The following is an 18,368-nucleotide window of genomic DNA, read 5'->3' on the forward strand; positions in this document are numbered from 1 at the left end:
GCATCATTTTTTATGGCTGCATAGTATTCCATGGTGTATATGTGCCACATTTTCTTAATCCAGTCTATCATTGTTGAACATTTGGGTTGGTTCCAAGTCTTTGCTATTATGAATAGTGCTGCAGTAAACATATGTGTGCATGTGTCTTTATAGCAGCATGATTTATAATCCTTTGGGTATATACCCAGTAATGGGATGGCTGGGTCAAATGGTATTTCTAGTTCTAGATCCTTGAGGAATCGCCACACTCTCTTCCACACTGGTTGAACCATTTTACAGTCCCACCAACAGTGTAAAAGTGTTCCTAGTTCTCCACATCCTCTCCAGCACCTGTTGTTTCCTGACTTTTTAATGATTGCCATTCTAACTGGTGTGAGAGGGTATCTCATTGTGGTTTTGATTTCCATTTCTCTGATGGCCAGTGATGGTGAGCATTTTTTCATGTGTTTTTTGGCTGTATAAATGTCTTCTTTTGAGAAGTGTCTGTTCATGTCCTTCGCCCACTTTTTAATGGGGTTGTTTGTTTTTTTCTTGTAAATTTGTTTGAGTTCATTGTAGATTCTGGATATTAGCCCTTTGTCAGATGAGTAGGTTGCGAAAATTTTCTCCCATTTTGTAGGTTGCCTGTTCACTCTGATGGTAGTTTCTTTTGCTGTGCAGAAGCTCTTTAGTTTAATTAGATCCCATTTGTCAATTTTGGCTTCTGTTGCCATTGCTTTTGGTGTTTTAGACATGAAGTCCTTGCCCATGCCTGTGTCCTGAATGGTAATGCCTTGGTTTTCTTCTAGGGTTTTTATGGTTTTAGGTCTAACGTTTAAGTCTTTAATCCATCTTGAATTAATTTTTGTATAAGGTGTAAGGAAGGGATCCAGTTTTAGCTTTCTACATATGGCTAGCCAGTTTTCCCAGCACCATTTATTAAATAGGGAATCCTTTCCCCATTGCTTGTTTTTCTCAGGTTTGTCAAAGATCAGATAGTTGTAGATATGTGGCGTTATTTCTGAGGGCTCTGTTCTGTTCCATTGATCTATATCTCTGTTTTGGTACCAGTACCATGCTGTTTTGGTTACTGTAGCCTTGTAGTATAGTTTGAAGTCAGGTAGCGTGATGCCTCCAGCTTTGTTCTTTTGGCTTAGGATTGACTTGGTGATGCGGGCTCTTTTTTGGTTCCATATGAACTTTAAAGTAGTTTTTTCCAGTTCTGTGAAGAAAGTCATTGGTAGCTTGATGGGGATGGCATTGAATCTATAAATTACCTTGGGCAGTATGGCCATTTTCATGATATTGATTCTTCCTACCCATGAGCATGGAACGTTCTTCCATTTGTTTGTATCCTCTTTTATTTCATTGAGCAGTGGTTTGTAGTTCTCCTTGAAGAGGTCCTTCACATCCCTTGTAAGTTGGATTCCTAGGTATTTTATTCTCTTTGAAGCAATTGTGAATGGGAGTTCACTCATGATTTGGCTCTCTGTCTGTTATTGGTGTATAAGAATGGTTGTGATTTTTGTACATTGATTTTGTATCCTGAGACTTTGCTGAAGTTGCTTATCAGCTTAAGGAGATTTTGGGCTGAGACAGTGGGGTTTTCTAGATATACAATCATGTCATCTGCAAACAGGGACAATTTGACTTCCTCTTTTCCTAATTGGATACCCTTTATTTCCTTCTCCTGCCTAATTGCCCTGGCCAGAACTTCCAACACTATGTTGAATAGGAGTGGTGAGAGAGGGCATCCCTGTCTTGTGCCAGTTTTCAAAGGGAATGCTTCCAGTTTTTGCCCATTCAGTATGATATTGGCTGTGGGTTTGTCATAGATAGCTCTTATTATTTTGAGATACGTCCCATCAATACCTAATTTATTGAGAGTTTTTGGCATGAAGGGTTGTTGAATTTTGTCAAAGGCCTTTTTTGCATCTCTTGAGATAATCATGTGGTTTTTGTCTTTGGTTCTGTTTATATGCTGGATTACATTTATTGATTTGTGTATATTGAACCAGCCTTGCATCCCAGGGATGAAGCCCACTTGATCATGGTGTGATCATGGTGGATAAGCTTTTTGATGTGCTGCTGGATTCGGTTTGCCAGTATTTTATTGAGGATTTCTTTTTTTTTCTTTTTTAAAGTAGGAGTTTCACTCTTGTTGCCCAGGCTGGAGTGCAATGGCACAATCTTGGCTCATCGCAACCTCCGCCTCCCAGGTTCAAGCAATTCTCCTGCCTCAGCCTCCTTAGTAGCTGGGTAGCTGGGATTACAGGCATGTGCCACCACGCCCAGCTAATTTTGTATTTTTAGTACAGACGGGGTTTCTCCATGTTGGTCAGGCTGGTCTCGAACTCCCGACCTCAGGTGATCTGCCTGCCCCGGCCTCCCAAAGAGCTGGGATTACAGGCATGAGCCACTGCGACCAGCCTGAGGATTTTTGCATCAATGTTCATCAAGGATATCGATCTAAAATTCTCTTTTTTGGTTGTGTCTCTGCCCGGCTTTGGTATCAGGATGATGCTGGCCTCATAAAATGAGTGTAGGGAGGATTCCCTCTTTTTCTGTTGATTGGAATAGTTTCAGAAGGAATGGTACCAGTTCCTCCTTGTACCTCTGGTAGAATTCGGCTGTGAATCCATCTGGTGCTGGACTCTTTTTGGTTGGTAAGCTATTGATTATTGCCACAATTTCAGAGCCTGTTATTGGTCTATTCAGAGATTCACCTTCTTCCTGGTTTAGTCTTGGGAGGGTGTATGTGTCGAGGAATTTATCCATTTCTTCTAGATTTTCTAGTTTATTTGCGTAGAGGTGTTCGTAGTATTCTCTGATGGTAGTTTGTATTTCTGTGGGATCGGTGGTGATATCCCCTTTATCATTTTTTATTGCGTCTATTTGATTCTTCTCTCTTTTCTTCTTTATTAGCCTTGCTAGCGGTCTATCAACTTTGTTGATCCTTTCAAAAAACCAGCTCCTGAATTCATTAATTTTTTGAAGAGTTTTTTTGTGTCTCTATTTCCTTCAGTTCTGCTCTGATTTTAGTTATTTCTTGCCTTCTGCTAGCTTTTGAATGTGTTTGCTCTTGCTTTTCTAGTTCTTTAAATTGTGATGTTAGGGTGTCAATTTTGGATCTTTCCTGCTTTCTCTTTTGGGCATTTAGTGCTATAAATTTCCCTCTACACACTGCTTTGAATGTGTCCCAGAGATTCTGGTATGTTGTGTCTTTGTTCTCGTTGGTTTCAAAGAACATCTTTATTTCTGCCTTCATTTTGTTATGTACCCAGTAGTCATTCAGGAGCAGGTTGTTCAGTTTCCATGTAGTTGAGCGGTTTTGAGTGAGTTTCTTAATCCTGAGTTCTAGTTTGATTGCACTGTGGTCTGAGAGACAGTTTGTTATAATTTCTGTTCTTTTACATTTGCTGAGGAGAGCTTTACTTCCAAGTATGTGGCCAATTTTGGAATAGGTGTGGTGTGGTGCTGAAAAAAATGTATATTCTGTTGATTTGCGGTGGAGACTTCTGTAGATGTCTATTAGGTCCGCTTGGTGCAGAGCTGAGTTCAATTCCTGGGTATCCTTGTTAACTTTCTGTCTCGTTGATCTGTCTAATGTTGACAGTGGGGTGTTAAAGTCTCCCATTATTATTGTGTGGGAGTCTAAGTCTCTTTGTAGGTCACTGAGGACTTGCTTTATGAATCTGGGTGCTCCTGTATTGGGTGCATATATATTTAGGATAGTTAGCTCTTCTTGTTGAATTGATCCCTTTACCATTTATGTAATGGCCTTCTTTGTCTCTTTTGATCTTTGTTGGTTTAAAGTCTGTTTTCTCCGAGACTAGGATTGCAACCCCTGCCTTTTATTGTTTTCCATTTGCTTGGTAGATCTTCCTCCATCCTTTTATTTTGAGCCTATGTGTGTCTCTGCACATGAGATGGGTTTCCTGAATACAGCACACTGATGGGTCTTGACTGTTTATCCAATTTGCCAGTCTGTGTCTTTTAATTGGAGCATTTAGTCCATTTACATTTAAAGTTAATATTGTTATGTGTGAATTTGATCTTGTCATTATTATGTTAGCTGGTTATTTTGCTCGTTAGTTGATGCAGTTTCTTCCTAGCCTCGATGGTCTTTACAATTTGGCATGATTTTGCAGTGGCTGGTACCGGTTGTTCCTTTCCATGTTTAGTGCTTCCTTCAGGAGCTCTTTTAGGGCAGGCCTGGTGGTGACAAAATCTCTCAGCATTTGCTTGTCTGTAAAGTATTTTATTTCTCCTTCACTTATGAAGCTTAGTTTGGCTGGATATGAAATTCTGGGTTGAAAATTCTTTTCTTTAAGAATGTTGAATATTGGCCCCCACTCTCTTCTGGCTTGTAGAGTTTCTGCCGAGAGATCCACTGTTAGTCTGATGGGCTTCCCTTTGTGGGTAACCCGACTTTTCTCTCTGGCTGCCCTTAGCATTTTTTCCTTCATTTGAACTTTGGTGAATCTGACAATTATGTGCCTTGGAGTTGCTCTTCTTGAGGAGATCTTTGTGGCGTTCTCTGTATTTCCTGAATCTGAATGTTGGCCTGCCTTGCTAGATTGGGGAAGTTCTCCGGGATAATATCTTGCAGAGTGTTTTCCAACTTGGTTCCATTCTCCCCGTCACTTTCAGGTACACCAATCAGACGTCGATTTGGTCTTTTCACATAGTCCCATATTTCTTGGAGGCTTTGTTCGTTTCTTTTTATTCTTTTTTCTCTAAACTTCCCTTCTCGCTTCATTTCATTCATTTCATCTTCCATCACTGATACCCTTTCTTCCAGTTGATTGCATCTGCTCCTGAGACTTCTGCATTCTTCACGTAGTTCTCGAGCCTTGGCTTTCAGCTCCATCAGCTCCTTTAAGCAGTTCTCTGTATTGGTTATTCTAGTTATACATTCGTCTAAATTTTTTTCAAAGTTTTTAACTTCTTTGCCTTTGGTTTGAATTTCCTTCTGTAGCTCGGAGTAGTTTGATCATCTGAAGCCTTCTTCTCTCAACTCGTCAAAGTCATTCTCCGTCCAGCTTTGTTCTGTTGCTGGTGAGGAACTGTGTTCCTTTGGAGGAGGAGAGATGCTCTGCTTTTTAGAGTTTCCAGTTTTTCTGCTCTGTTTTTTCCCCATCTTTGTGGTTTTATCTACTTTTGGTCTTTGATGATGGTGTTGTACAGATGGGTTTTTGGTGTGGATGTCCTTTCTGTTTGTTAGTTTTCCTTCTAACAGACAGGACCCTCAGCTGCAGGTCTGTTGGAGTTTGCTAGAGGTCCACTCCAGACCCTGTTTGCCTGGGTAACAGCAGCGGTGGCTGCAGAACAGCGGATTTTCGTGAACCGCGAATGCTGCTGTCCGATCGTTCCTCTGGAAGTTTTGTCTCAGAGGAGTACCTGGCCGTGTGAGGTGTCAGTCTGCCCCTACTGGGGGGTGCCTTCCAGTTAGGCTGCTTGGGGGTCAGCAGTCAGGGACCCACTTGAGGAGGTAGTCTGCCCATTCTCAGATCTCCAGCTGCGTGCTGGGAGAACCACTGCTCTCTTCAATGCTGTCAGACAGGGACATTTAAGTCTGCAGAGGTTACTGCTGTCTTTTTGTTTGTCTGTTCCCTGCCCCCAGAGGTGGAGCCTACAGAGGCAGGCAGGCCTTCTTGAGCTATGGTGGGCTCCACCCAGTTGGAGCTTCCTGGCTGCTTTGTTTACCTAAGCAAGGCTGGGCAATGGGGGCACCCCTCCCCCAGCCTCGCTGCCACCTTGCAGTTTGATCTCAGACTGCTGTGCTAGCAATCGGCGAGACTCCGTGGGTGTAGGACCCTCCGAGCCAGGTGGGGGATATAATCTCCTGGTGAGCCGTTTTTTTAAGCCCATCAGAAAAGCGCAGTATTAGGGTGGAAGTGACCTGATTTTCCAGGTGCCGTCTGTCACCCCTTTCTTTGACTAGGAAAGGGAACTCCCTGACCCCTTGTGCTTCCCGAGTGAGGCAATGCCTCGCCCTGCTTCGGCTCGCACACGGTGCACTGCACCCACTGTCCTGCCCCCACTGTCTGGCACTCCCTAGTGAGGTGAACCCAGTACCTCAGATGGAAATGCAGAAGTCACCCGTCTTCTGCGTCGCTCACGCTGGAAGCTGTAGACTGGAGCTGTTCCTATTCGACCATCTTGGCTGCCCCCGTTCTCTCTCTGTATTTTTTAAATAGAATTTGGCATTGTCAACAATTTTATATAATGAAGAAAATAATTTTTATTTGAGTAGGCAGACTGGATCTGGAAAAAGGCCTTGTTTTAGAACTAAGACAGCAATTATATGAGCCTTCCCCAAAGGTCAGCTTCTTCTTTAGTCCTCTTTCTGGAGAAAGAGGTCTTAACCTAACTCAGGGCAGGAGTTTAGGAATCCCAAACCTGTATGGAAGGAAAATTTTGTATGAGGGTACATTTTTGTCAAGAAAAGGTCCATAGCTTTCATCAAATTTCCAACAGTTGAGACACTTTTAAGAATCATTGGTTTATGTACTTAACTGGCTGTCTTTGCTGTCTAGTGAGGTTATAAAGTGGAGGGGGTGAGGGAGTAAGGATTAGTTGTGGCTTTAAGGCTTTTTTTTTTTTTTTTTTTTTTTTTGAGACAGAGTCTTGCTCACCTGCCCAGGCTACAGTGCAGTGGGGTGATCTTGGCTCACTGCAACCTCCGCCTCTCAGGTTCAAGCGATTCTCCTGCCTCAGCCTCCTGAGTAGCTGGGATTATAGGCACACACCACCACGCCCGGCTAATTTTTGTATTTTTATTAAAGACGAGGTTTCACCATGTTGGCCCAGCTGGTTTTGGCTCCTGATCTCAGGTGATCTGCCCATCTTGGCCTCCCAAAGTGCTGGGATTACAGGTGTGAGCCACCACATCTGGCTGCTTTAAGACTTTTTTTGACACAACTCATAATAAAATGTCATTTACATCATGACCTATATATAACTGAAACAAAAATTTACAAAACTATGGATACTCTCATAAACTATGGTATATCTTAACATTTTCTATCTTATTTCATTTTCAAAATATTGTTTATAACTTGCTAAATTGATTTCTTAATGTTTTGCTGGGTGGTAACCCATAATTTGAAAAACACTGGCCTATTGCATTATAGTTTACAAAATCCTTTCATATATTCTTAGTTTTCACAGGAGTCCCATGAGGTACATATGACCTTCTTTAAACTTAATTAAATTCATTAATTTATTTATTTTTGAGATGGGGTCTTGCTATGTTGCCCAGGGTGGAGTGCATTGGCTTTTCACAGGTGTGGTCATAGCACACTGCAGCCTCCAACTCCTGGACTCTAGCACACCTCTGCCTTAGCCTCCCAAGTAGCTGGGACTATAGGTGCACACCACTGCCCAGAAGACTTTCTTTTTAATTTTACAGATGAGGAGGCTTGTCTGTACGATATACAGAGACGTTAAGTGACCTGTTCAAGTCTGCAGTCACTTGTAATACTTGACAGTCAGAGTTTGAGCTTGATTGGTCCTAGGTTTTAACTCCACCTTCACTGCATCTTTGGTTACATGATCCAAACTTTTTCCTTCCTCTTCTCAATTGTAGGGAATAATACTAGCTCAAGACTGCATAACTGGATAAATCCTAATATTCCTAAATCTTGTCCCTTGTCATTTAGGGGTCTTCTCTTGGAAGTTTTAGATTTCCCTATCAGTGTAATAGGTTCTTTCCTTTTGTTTCTTCTCTGTCCTGAACCAGTGGTTCTCAAGCATGTATTTCCATCAGTGTCAATTAACTGTGGAACTTAAAGTTGAAATCCCTGGGTCTCCAGCTGCAATTCTGATTCAGCAGATCTAGGGTGGAGTTTAGACTTTGTAAAATTTTTAAAAGCTCCGCAGGTGATTCTTAAATATAATCAGAGTTGAGAATTTCTACCCTAGATACATTTAAATTGTCAGGCTTAAGAAGGAAACCGAGGATTTGGGGAGTTGCAAGAGACTCTTTGATCCCTTACAGTTTAGGGACTTAGTATAATGGGCACTCTGTCTTCCCCCTGGCTCCCAACCTTTGTGTGTAGGTGTAACCGCTTGGAAACATAATCAGAGCTTAAGTGAATTGTAGAGAATCTAGTGGTTCTCTTCTCCCCACTGCCTCTTTTTTGATGAAATATTAGAAATGAAAATGTTGAAATGTATTCATTGAGTATACAATTGGAAAAGCCACCTTGTGAAATGGTAAGCTTGTTCTATTGTTTAATATTTTCTTAAACAATAAAGGCTTTATGTAATGTGTTTGATTTACAGAATTGAACAAATAATAAACTGCTAAACTTTGTGCTTTAAGTTAAATAACAGATTTGACCAGTAAAATAGATACTTTATATATTATTACCTTTGCATTATGCTGAGCAAAACAGGAATTGACAAAAGTTTGTTTCTTAAAAAAAAAAAAACCTTAAAATCTTTCTCTCTTTTTCTCTCTAGTTCTTTTTGGAAGTGGATATCTACTCAGACAGTAAAAATTATAAGAGGTCAGTTACAAATAATACTCCTTGTTTACAATGTGATAAAAATTTTGTTCATGTTGTAAAATATCAAACTGTAGGCTTTTGTGTTAAAAGTTGACTTCCACAAAATAATATAGGCAGATTTAGGGTGGATAACCTGAAGGGAACAAAGAGTCTAACAATGGTACTCAACTGTGTTTTCTCTTTAATTCAGGACTAGAATCAGTGGAAATGGGACAGGCTGTGGAGTAGCTTCTAGAGTGTCTGGACAGCTACTCAGTAATTTTCCATACATGACCTCTCTTTTCTGTTGGTTTGTAGGCTCGTGCCTGGGAAATACTATTCAGTACAGTTGTGGACAGGCTTTTTAGCTGTTCACACTGAGTTGCCTCCAATCTATGTAACCGTTTAGAGAAGGCTGCCTTCATGGTCTTCTTAGCTAGGAACTTGAAGTTGGCCTTATTGAGACTCTCGCTTATTAGCCCAGGAACCATGTTTTATTAACTCTTTTTCTTCTCTCATGGAATCAAAGAATTGTGCCTTGTGGATTTTCTTTTTTGTGTGTGGTCGTCTAACTTCAGTCAGACTGCAAGCTAGAATCTGCACCTGAGTGCCTTGCTTTCTTACTTTGTGAAGAAGGCACCCATTATCTTCTGTTAGTTGGGATGGGATTTTATTTTTTGGATCTACTGTTACTTTTAAACTTAACTATTTACTGCTGTAAATGTGAAAGAAATAGGCTTTTTGCTGCTATAACTTTTGGTGTTCTTCAGTGTGGTCAGTCTGTTGGACTTTCCCTTCCCTCCCCCTTTCTTTCTTTTTCCCCTCCCTTTTACCCCTTTTCCCTCCCTTTTCCCCTTTTCCCTCCCTCTCTGCCTTTTTTCTTCCTTTTTTTTTTTCTTTTGAGACGGAGGGAGTCTCTGTCACCCAGGCTAGAGTGTAATGGCACAATCTTGGCACACTGCAACCTCTGCCTCCTGGGTTCAAGCAAGTCTCATGCCTCAGCCTCCCAAGTAGCTGGGATTACAGGTGCCCACTGCCACGCCTGGCTAATTTTTTATATTTTTAGTAAAGATGGGGTTTCACCATGTTGGCCAGGCTGGTCTTGAACTCCTGATCTCAGGTGATCCACTCGCCTTGGCCTCCCAAAGTGCTGGGATTACAGGCATTAGTTACTGTGCCTGGCCAAAAATAATGGGAGCCCTTTAAAAGTTTTTTGTTTGTTTTTTGTTTTTTGAGACAGAGTCTCGCTCTGTCACCTCCCAGGTTCAAGCGATTCTCCTTACCTCAGCCTCCCGAGTAGCTGGGATTACAGGCATGCGCCACACCCGGCTAATTTTTGTATTTTTAGTAGAGATGGGGTTTCGCCATGTTGGCCAGGCTGGTCTCAAACTCCTGACCTCAAGTGATCTACCTGCCTCAGCCTCCCAAAGTGCTGGGATTACAGGCATGAGCCGCTGTGCCTGGCCTGTATTTTTAGTAGAGATGGGGTTTCCCCATGTTGGGCAGGCTGGTCTTGAACAGTTTTTAAGACCTAATATTTCAAGGGAGAAATGTATAGTAAATTTAGACAGCAAATTTTTTCTGTTGCATGATACTTTTTTTTTTTTTTGAGACGGAGTCTCACTCTGTCACCAGGCTGGAGTGCAGTGGTGATCTTGGCTCACGTTGCGTGATACTTTTATATTTGATTCTAGTTTTATTTTATTTTATTTTTGAGACGGAGTCTCACTCTGTCGCCCAGTCTGGAATGCAGTGGCGTGATCTCTGCTCACTGCAAGCTCCGCCCCCTGGGTTCATACCATTCTCCTGACTCAGCCTCCTGAGTAGCTGGGACTACAGGTGCCTGCTACTACGCCCGGCTAATTTTTTGTATATTTAGTAGAGACGGGTTTTCACCATGTTAGCCAGGATGGTCTCGATCTCCTGACTTTGTGATCCACCCGCCTCGGCCTCCCAAAGTGCTGGGATTACAGGTGTGAGCTACTGCGCCCGGCTGATTCTAGTGTTAAAGATAAAAGTTAGCTAAAGTAATCTCCAGTTCACTTTCAGAAAATGTTAGGCTGGGCTCAGTGGCTCACACCGATAATCCCAACCCTTTGGGAGGCCAAGGTGGGAGGATCACTTGAGCTCAGGAGTTTGAGACTAGGCTGGACAACATGTGGAGATGCTGTCTGTACAAAAAAACAAAAAGTAGCCAGGCATAGTGGTGCATGCCTGTAGTCCCAGCTATTTTGGAGGTTGAGGTTGGAGGATTGCTTGAGCCCAGGAGTTTGAGGCTGCAGTGAACAAGGATCATGCCACTGCACTCTAGCCTGAGTGACAGAGCAAGACCCTGCCCTTAAAAAAAGGGAAATGTCTATAGTTTCCTTTACTTTTTTTTTTTTTTTTTTTGAGACAGAGTCCTGCTCTGTCACCAGGGCTGGAGTACAGTGGTGCTATCACAGCACACTGCAGTCTTAAACTCCTGGGCTCAAACGATTCTCCCACCTCAGCCTCCCCAGTAGCTGGGACTACAGGTGCATGCCACCACACGCAGCTAATTAAAAAAAAATTTTTTTTAGAGATGGGATCTCACTATGGTGCCCAGGCTGGTATAGGTTTTCTTTAGTTTTGTTTTAACAGTCTTGCCAATTTGTTAATTACTGTTTTATCTTGTACCACAGTGATTCTCAAACTTTAGGGCTTGTGAAAGCATAGATTAATGGATGCTGGCCTGTAGGTTCTGATACGGTTAGTTGGTCTGGGGTAGGGCCCAAGAATTTGCACTTCTAACAAGTTCCCAGGTGATGCCAATGGTCCAGGGACCACACTTTGAGAACCACACTACTCTAGCATTTATGAATGCTGTTTCTCTCTGTAAGTGAATAAACTGACTCACAAATTACACCAGAACAATCGTGCATATGTAATTTTCACATGTTGAGTGGTGATTCCCAAATATTTTAAAGTATTGACGGTTTCTCATCTGATGTCAAGGAACACTGTTGTCCACTTACTTTCATACTTCACAGTGGGTTATAGCATACAGAGTTATTAATAATTCATTTATTATCTATTAATGTACCATATCTTAGAGCAACCTCAAAATCACAATTGGGAATTATCATTTTTCTATTTTTATTTTTGCAGTTGCAAGATTTAATAGAGTGAAGACAGAGCTCCCATGCAAAGGGAGGGGACTCAAAGAGGGTAGCTGTAGCTGGCTCGAATGCCTGGGTTTATATCCCGATCATTGTCCCTCCCACTGTGCTCTCAGGCAACAGATGATTGGCTATTTCTTTACCTCCTGTTTTTGCCTAATTAGCATTTTAGTGAGCTCTCTTCAGTATCTGATTGGTTGGGCATGAGGTAAGTTTCAAGCCCCGTGTTTAAAGGTGGAAGCGGTCACCTTCCCAGCTAGTCTTAGGGATTCTTAGTCGGTCTAGGAAATCCGGTTAGTCCTGTCTCTCAGTCCCCACTCTCAACAGGAAAACCCAACTGCTGTTGGGGAGGTTGGCCAACAACCGCTCTAACTGCTTCCTGCTGAATTGGGGCGTAGTAGGGGTTGTGCAGTTGAGATTTCCTCGGGAGGGGTGCCTTTGATGTCATTAACATCAGAGCATGGGCTAGCAGGCCGGTCCAGGGGTCCGTGGTAGATTTTACTCATGGACTGCATCTGGGGCTCCATTTGAAGAACGATTTGTAGTTTTACAGCTTCGATTCTGGAAAAGACAAACTTAACAAGGAGGTTAAAGATACAGGGTCCAAAGAGGAGTAGCAATATTATAGCTGCTAGAGGTCCTAAGAAGGGGAGAATCCAGGGCATCCATTGGCTGAGGAGGCCCCAGGGTCCAGTGTTTTGAAGCTCCTCTGCTCTACATTGTATTCGATCTTGAATTTCTTTAACTTTCTCAGTGATGATTCTGGATTGATTAACATAACAACAGCATTTTTCCTCTAAAAATAAAAAGGTTCCCCCGCTTTTGGCGGTTAGCAAGTCTAAAGCTCTTCAGTTTTGAAGGACTACTGCTGCTAGGGAGTTAAGTTGATCTTGCAAGGTGACCAGGGTATCAGTGACCCATTCCATGTCACCATTTAGTTCTTGAGATAGTTTGTAGTAGAACTGAGTAGAGGTTGTGTTACCACCAATGCCAGTACCTAGTCCACCTAGCACTCCTGCTCCGATAACAAAAGGAAGAATGGGTACTCTTTTGTTGCAGGGCTTAGGTACGACATGATTGTATAAATCTTGTTCGGTGTAGATGGTCATAGGGGGCACTAAGAATGAGAGGAAGCACATAGATTCTGAAGAGCCATTCAAACAACGATAGGCTGAGGTACCACAGAAAAATAATATTCCTGAGGGTAGGCAGACTATTCATGTGGGAGGAGTTACCCACCTGATGCATTGGGGGAGTTGGTTGTGTCTATAGTATTGCTAACTTTTACACAGGTGAGGTTTGAGGTATGGGTTATTTCCAGATTGGAAACAAGAGGACCTACTAAAACAGAAGTGGTGTTTATTTCTGTGCTGAAGTTGTTCCATTGTTCAGGTATAGGGGTTGAAATGTATGGCCTAAAGTGCAGGGGGAGGCACATCCAACAGTTAGTAGGGTTTTGGGCCGGGACCTCATGGAGCCCAGGGAGGGTGGTATTAAATAGGCTTACCAGGACAGTATGGGTACGGAGGGTTTCATGTAGTTTTGAGAGATCTAGTCCTTTGTAGGGGCTAGGGGTGCTATGTACCCAGGTCAGTTGGGAGATTACTTCCTTTATGTGTTTTTCTCTTGCCTGATCTTGAACTCCACCCCCATCAGACATACCGGTATGAGTGAAGTAAGTCCAACAGACAGTGGCTCCAAGTCCTCCAGGACAACTGGGATTAATCATTTTTCCTGTCCAATAATGAGTATTTGCATGCATGCAAAGAGTGGCAGAGTTATAGCAGTTGTGGGGCATATGGGTGTGGGCAGTGAAGGTAGGGGTTCCCTTAGATAAACTCCTATACGATAGGGCATCAGTATTTCCAGGACGCTGCATTCTCCATAGAAACTCTTGCTAAGGGGAGCTACTGGTCGTACAGCGGCATGGACGGGGTGCAGTGAGAGTGAAAGGGGGTAAGAGAACAGTAAAGAGAAAAATATGATAAGGGAGGGCCATGGGGATTTACGATTTTAGTTACTGTCCTCCCGGTTGTCATTTGAAGAGCAGGCGCAGATCCTCTAGAGGTTCACAGGAATAGCTAGCGTTGTCTCGTGGATTTTCGGGTTCCTTTGGCAGTATCCAGGGTTTGACTAGAGTGTGATGTATCCAAGACTCCACTCCAGCCACTTTAACCGCAGTTAGGGTAGATAAAATGACTGGGTAGTTTCCTTCCCAGGATGTTTCTAGGGATGGGGAATTAGAGGGAAGGGACTTGACTAATACCATGTCACCAGGGTGGAATAGTTTCTTTCCCTCTTCTCGGGGACAGGCTCCCTGTAATGTTTTAAGAACCTGTTGATATTTGGCTAAGGAGGTGATGTCTGCAACTAAGTTGGCTGTCTCTCAGTCAAGCACAAGGTCATTGGTTAGGAAGGGCCGTCCATACAGCATTTCGTATGGACTAAGTCCTGCTTTTTGGGGAGAGTTTCGGATTCTTAGTAAGGCTATAGGCAACAGAGCAGGCCATGCGAGGTGGGTTTCCTGGGTTAGCTTTTTTAGATGTCATTTGAGTGTTTCGTTCATTTTCTCGACCTTTCCTGAGGACTGTGGCCTCCAGGCGCAGTGTGAGTGATATTGTATACCTAACGCCTAGGATACTCCCTGGGTTACTGTAGCCTTGAAAGCAGGGTCATTGTCACTCTGTAAGCCTTGGGGAAGTCCGAATCTGGGAATTATTTCATGAACTAGTACCTTTATTACCTCTTGGGCCTTTTCTGTCCTACAGGGGAAGTCCTCTGCCCAACCAGTGAAAGTATCTACCCAAACTAGTAGATACTGAAATCCCTGAGATTTGGGCATGTGGGTAAAATCTAGTTGCCAGTCTTCTCTTGGGTAATGGCCTGTCCTTTGTTCTCCTGAAGGAGCTTGGCGATAAGGCAGGGATTATTTCTTTGGCACACTTCACAGGCCCTGACTATCTGCTTGATAGTTTTGAAAAGGCCTGGTCCAGTAAATAATGATTTGGCCATCTGATGGGTGCTATCAATGCCTAAGTGAAAGGTTTGATGAAGGGTTTTAAGTAATTTCCATTGGTTAGCTGCAGGCAAAAGTATTTTTCCTTCTTTGGTGGCTAGCCATCCTGAGGGGAGGAAACTGTGTCCTCGTGAGGTTCCCCCTTCTATTTCTTCTTCTGAGTACTGGGGCTTGGTTTCCCGGAGGAGATTACCCCATACTAGGGGTCCTTCTATAAGCATTTCTAATGGAGGGTCCTGCCTTGCGGCTCTTTTGGCTTCAATATCTGCCTGGCGGTTCGCTTCTATTTCCCTTTCCTTTCCTTTCCTTTCCTTTCTGATGACACCGGCAGTGTAAGACTGTCACCTCTTTAGGTTTCTGTACAGCCAAGAATAATATGCTAATGGCTTCCTGATGTTTGATAGGTGTTCCTTGGAAGTTAGGAATTCCCTTTCTCCATATTGCTGCATGGGCATGGAGGACTAGGTAAGCATACTTGGAGTCTGTATATATATTTACCCTTTTTCCTTCTCCTAATTCTAGTGCCTGAGTGAGGTCTATGAGTTCTGCCAGCTGAGCACTAGCTCCTGGAGTGAGGGGATTACTTTCAAGTATTCCATTATCACTGACCACTGCATACCCCGCTTTTCAAAGTCCTTTTTCTACAAAGGAACTTCCATCAGTATACAAGTTGAGGTCGGGATCAGTCAAGGGAACCTCTAAAAGGTCCACAGTTGGGAATTATTAATCTTTTTTTTTTTTTTTTTTTTTCTAGACAGAGTCTTGCTCTGTCACCCAGGCTGGAGTGCAGAGGCATGATCTCAGCTCACTGCAACCTCCGCCTCCCAGGTTCAAGCGATTCTTCTGCCTCAGGCTCCCGAGTAGCTGGGATTATACACGTGTTACCACACCCAGCTAATTTTTGTATTTTTAGTAGAGACGGGGTTTCACCATATTGGCCAGGTTGGTCTTGAACTGCTGACCTCAGGTGATCCACCCGCCTCGGCCTACCAAAGTGCTGGTATTTACAGGCATGAGCCACCGCGTCCGGCCAATCTTTTTTTTTTTTTTTTCGTACAGATGGGATCTCATTTTGATGCTCACGCTAGTCTTGAACTCCTGGACTCAAACAATCCTCCTGCCTCTGCCTCCCAAGTTGTTGGGATTATAGGCGTGAGCCACTGCACCCAGGCTTATTTTCTGAATTAAAATAATTGATCTGGGTACAAGCTATTTAATACTGAGTTGATCTGGAGTTTTGAAATTTTAAAATAGGATTTTTGAGATGACAGAATAAATATTGTTTCATTTAGTTGGGGTTTTTATTGTTGTGGGCTCTTATTTTGGTTTTTAAAAAATATTTTTAAATTTTTATGGGCAGCACTTCATTCCATAAAAGAGAATGAATGTTGCTGTTTTGGTCTTTTATTAATTAGTTTCTTTTTCTTTCTTTTTTTTTTTATTATTATACTTTAAGTTCTGGGATACATGTGCAGAACATGCAGGTTTGTTACGTAGGTAAACACGTGCCATGATGGTTTGCTGTTAATTAGTTTCTTAGTTAGCTATTGGCTGTATCTAATCCTAACTAGTAAGGCCCTACATTTAGAAAAATTATACTTACTTGAGATGATTATAGATTTTAAATTTGGTGATAGATTCATTTTCTCCTTATATCAATGTCAGCACATTAGAGCCAAAAGTAGTCATTTTGGGGTGAAATTTTAAAATGCATAATTTAAGAAAAAACTCATGAGGACAAGTAAAGTTTTTTTGTTTAATTAAAAATTACCTATCTGGAGTTTGTTTTAAAAGTATACACATATGTAAAATTCATAGGCCAGGCACAGTGGCTTACGCCTGTAATCCCAGCAGTTTGGGAGCCTAAGGTGAGAGGATTGCTTGAGCCCAGGAGTTCAAGACCAGCCTAGGCAACATAGGGAGTTCCCATTTCTACAAAATATTTAAAAATTAGACCGGGCACAGTGGCTCACACCCATAATCCTGCACTTTGAGAGGCTGAGGTGGGTGGATCACGAGATCAGGAGTTCAAGACCAGCCTAGCCAAGATAGTGAAACCCCATCTCTACTAAAAATACAAAAATCAGCCGGGCATGGTGGTGGGTACCTGTAATCCTAGCTACTTGGGAGGCTGAGGCAGAGAATTGCTTGAACCCGGGAGGCGGAGGTTGCAGTGAGCTGAGATCGTGCCATTGCACTCCAGCCTGGGCGACAGAGCGAGACTCCGTCTCAAAAAAGAAAAAAAAAAAAAAGGTTGGGTGCGGTGGCTCACACCTGGAATCCCAGCGCTTTGGGAGGCCGAGGCGGAAGGTCAGGAGATCGAGACCATCCTGGCTAACACGGTGAAACCCCATCTCTACTAAAAATACAAAAAATTAGCCGGGTATTGTGGCGGGCGCCTGTAGTTCCAGCTACTCGGGAGGCTGAGGCAGGAGAATGGCATGAACCCGGGAGGCAGAGCTTGCAGTGAGTGGAGATCGCGCCACTGCACTCCAGCCTGGGCGACAGAGCGAGACTCCATCTCTAAATAAATAAATAAATAAATAAATAAAAAATAAAAATAGAATTAGCCGGGCATGGTGGCATGTGCCTGTAGTCCCAGCTACTGGGGAGGCTAAGGTAGGAGGATCACTTGAGCCCAAAGAGTTTGAGGCTGCAGTGAACCATGATTGTAGTACTGCATGCTGTGTGGGTGACAGAGTGAGACCCTGTCTCAAATAAATAAATAATAAAATAAAAGTTATAGCCTCTCAATATATAGTGTTTGAAGCCAGATGAGCATTATGTAGTTTAAATGTCATTTCAAACAACCATTACTCTATCCAAAACCTTACCATGTATTCCCCCATTACTAACAACCAAAATAGCAATATCACAACAAGCAGCTTTTGCCTACTGCAAATGTTTCCCCATTGATCATAATTATTTCCTGGACACCACCAAATGATAATGAGATTAGGAATGGCTTATAGGTTTTTGAGAAAAATTTCTTTGAGGAAAAGGGAACTGGTTTTAATTTATGCGCATAGTTATCATGATCTCAATTTTCCTCCCTTGTAGAAATTAAAGGCCCTGAAATAGAATAGCCAAGGAAGTTAGTTCTCAAATTGCCTTGCTTCCAAGTCTCAGCTATGGTTTATTAGATATAACCTCTGGCTGACCTCAGATATAGATTATTATTCATAACCTGCCTTTCTCACTTTTCATTTTCTCCGTAGCTCTAAGAGCTCATTTTGGAGGAATAATGGATGAACCATCTGCCTTGGCCAAACCTCTGGAGCTGAACCAGCACTCTCGATTCATAATAGGTTCTGTGTCTGAAGATAACTCAGAGGATGAGATCAGCAACCTGGTGAAGCTGGACCTACTGGAGGAGAAGGAGGGCTCTTTGTCACCTGCTTCTGTTGGCTCAGATACACTCTCTGATTTGGGGATCTCTAGCCTACAGGATGGCTTGGCCTTGCACATAAGGTAAGAGAGAGTTTAATGGTCTACTTATTTAATCTGTCTTGTTAGTTTTGCTGATTATGTTCTGAAAAGAGCAAGAATGATTTCAGCCAAGACTGCTTTGCCTTTTCCTATGTCACTGGACTCAAAGCTTTGTTGAGGAAGTCAGAAATGATGTATTTTTCAGAAATCATGTATGTTCCCATCAAATTTTTCATGTCCTACTAGGTCTTTTTTTTTTTCTTTTTTTTGAGATGGAGTCTTGCTCTGTTGCCCAAGCTGGAGTGC

General features: G+C 42.6%; 1 protein-coding gene across 7 annotated transcripts in view; it reads left to right on the forward strand.

Annotated features, from left to right (window-relative positions):
• The window catches only part of ACACA (acetyl-CoA carboxylase alpha), a 331,795-nt gene that overhangs the window by 68,454 nt on the left and 244,973 nt on the right, over positions 1-18,368 (forward strand). For 6 of the 7 annotated variants that reach the window (XM_054456897.2, XM_063655503.1, XM_054456899.2 and 3 more), the window contains 2 exons: positions 8,452-8,498; positions 17,852-18,104. In XM_054456897.2, the coding sequence (XP_054312872.1) occupies positions 8,452-8,498; positions 17,852-18,104 (300 nt within the window). Of the gene's footprint in view, positions 1-8,451; positions 8,499-17,851; positions 18,105-18,368 lie in introns of those variants that run through there. The other variant, XM_063655506.1, reaches the window with a different exon arrangement.

Source organism: Pongo pygmaeus, chromosome 19, assembly GCF_028885625.2.
Source record: "Pongo pygmaeus isolate AG05252 chromosome 19, NHGRI_mPonPyg2-v2.0_pri, whole genome shotgun sequence".
Lineage (NCBI taxonomy): Eukaryota > Metazoa > Chordata > Mammalia > Primates > Hominidae > Pongo > Pongo pygmaeus.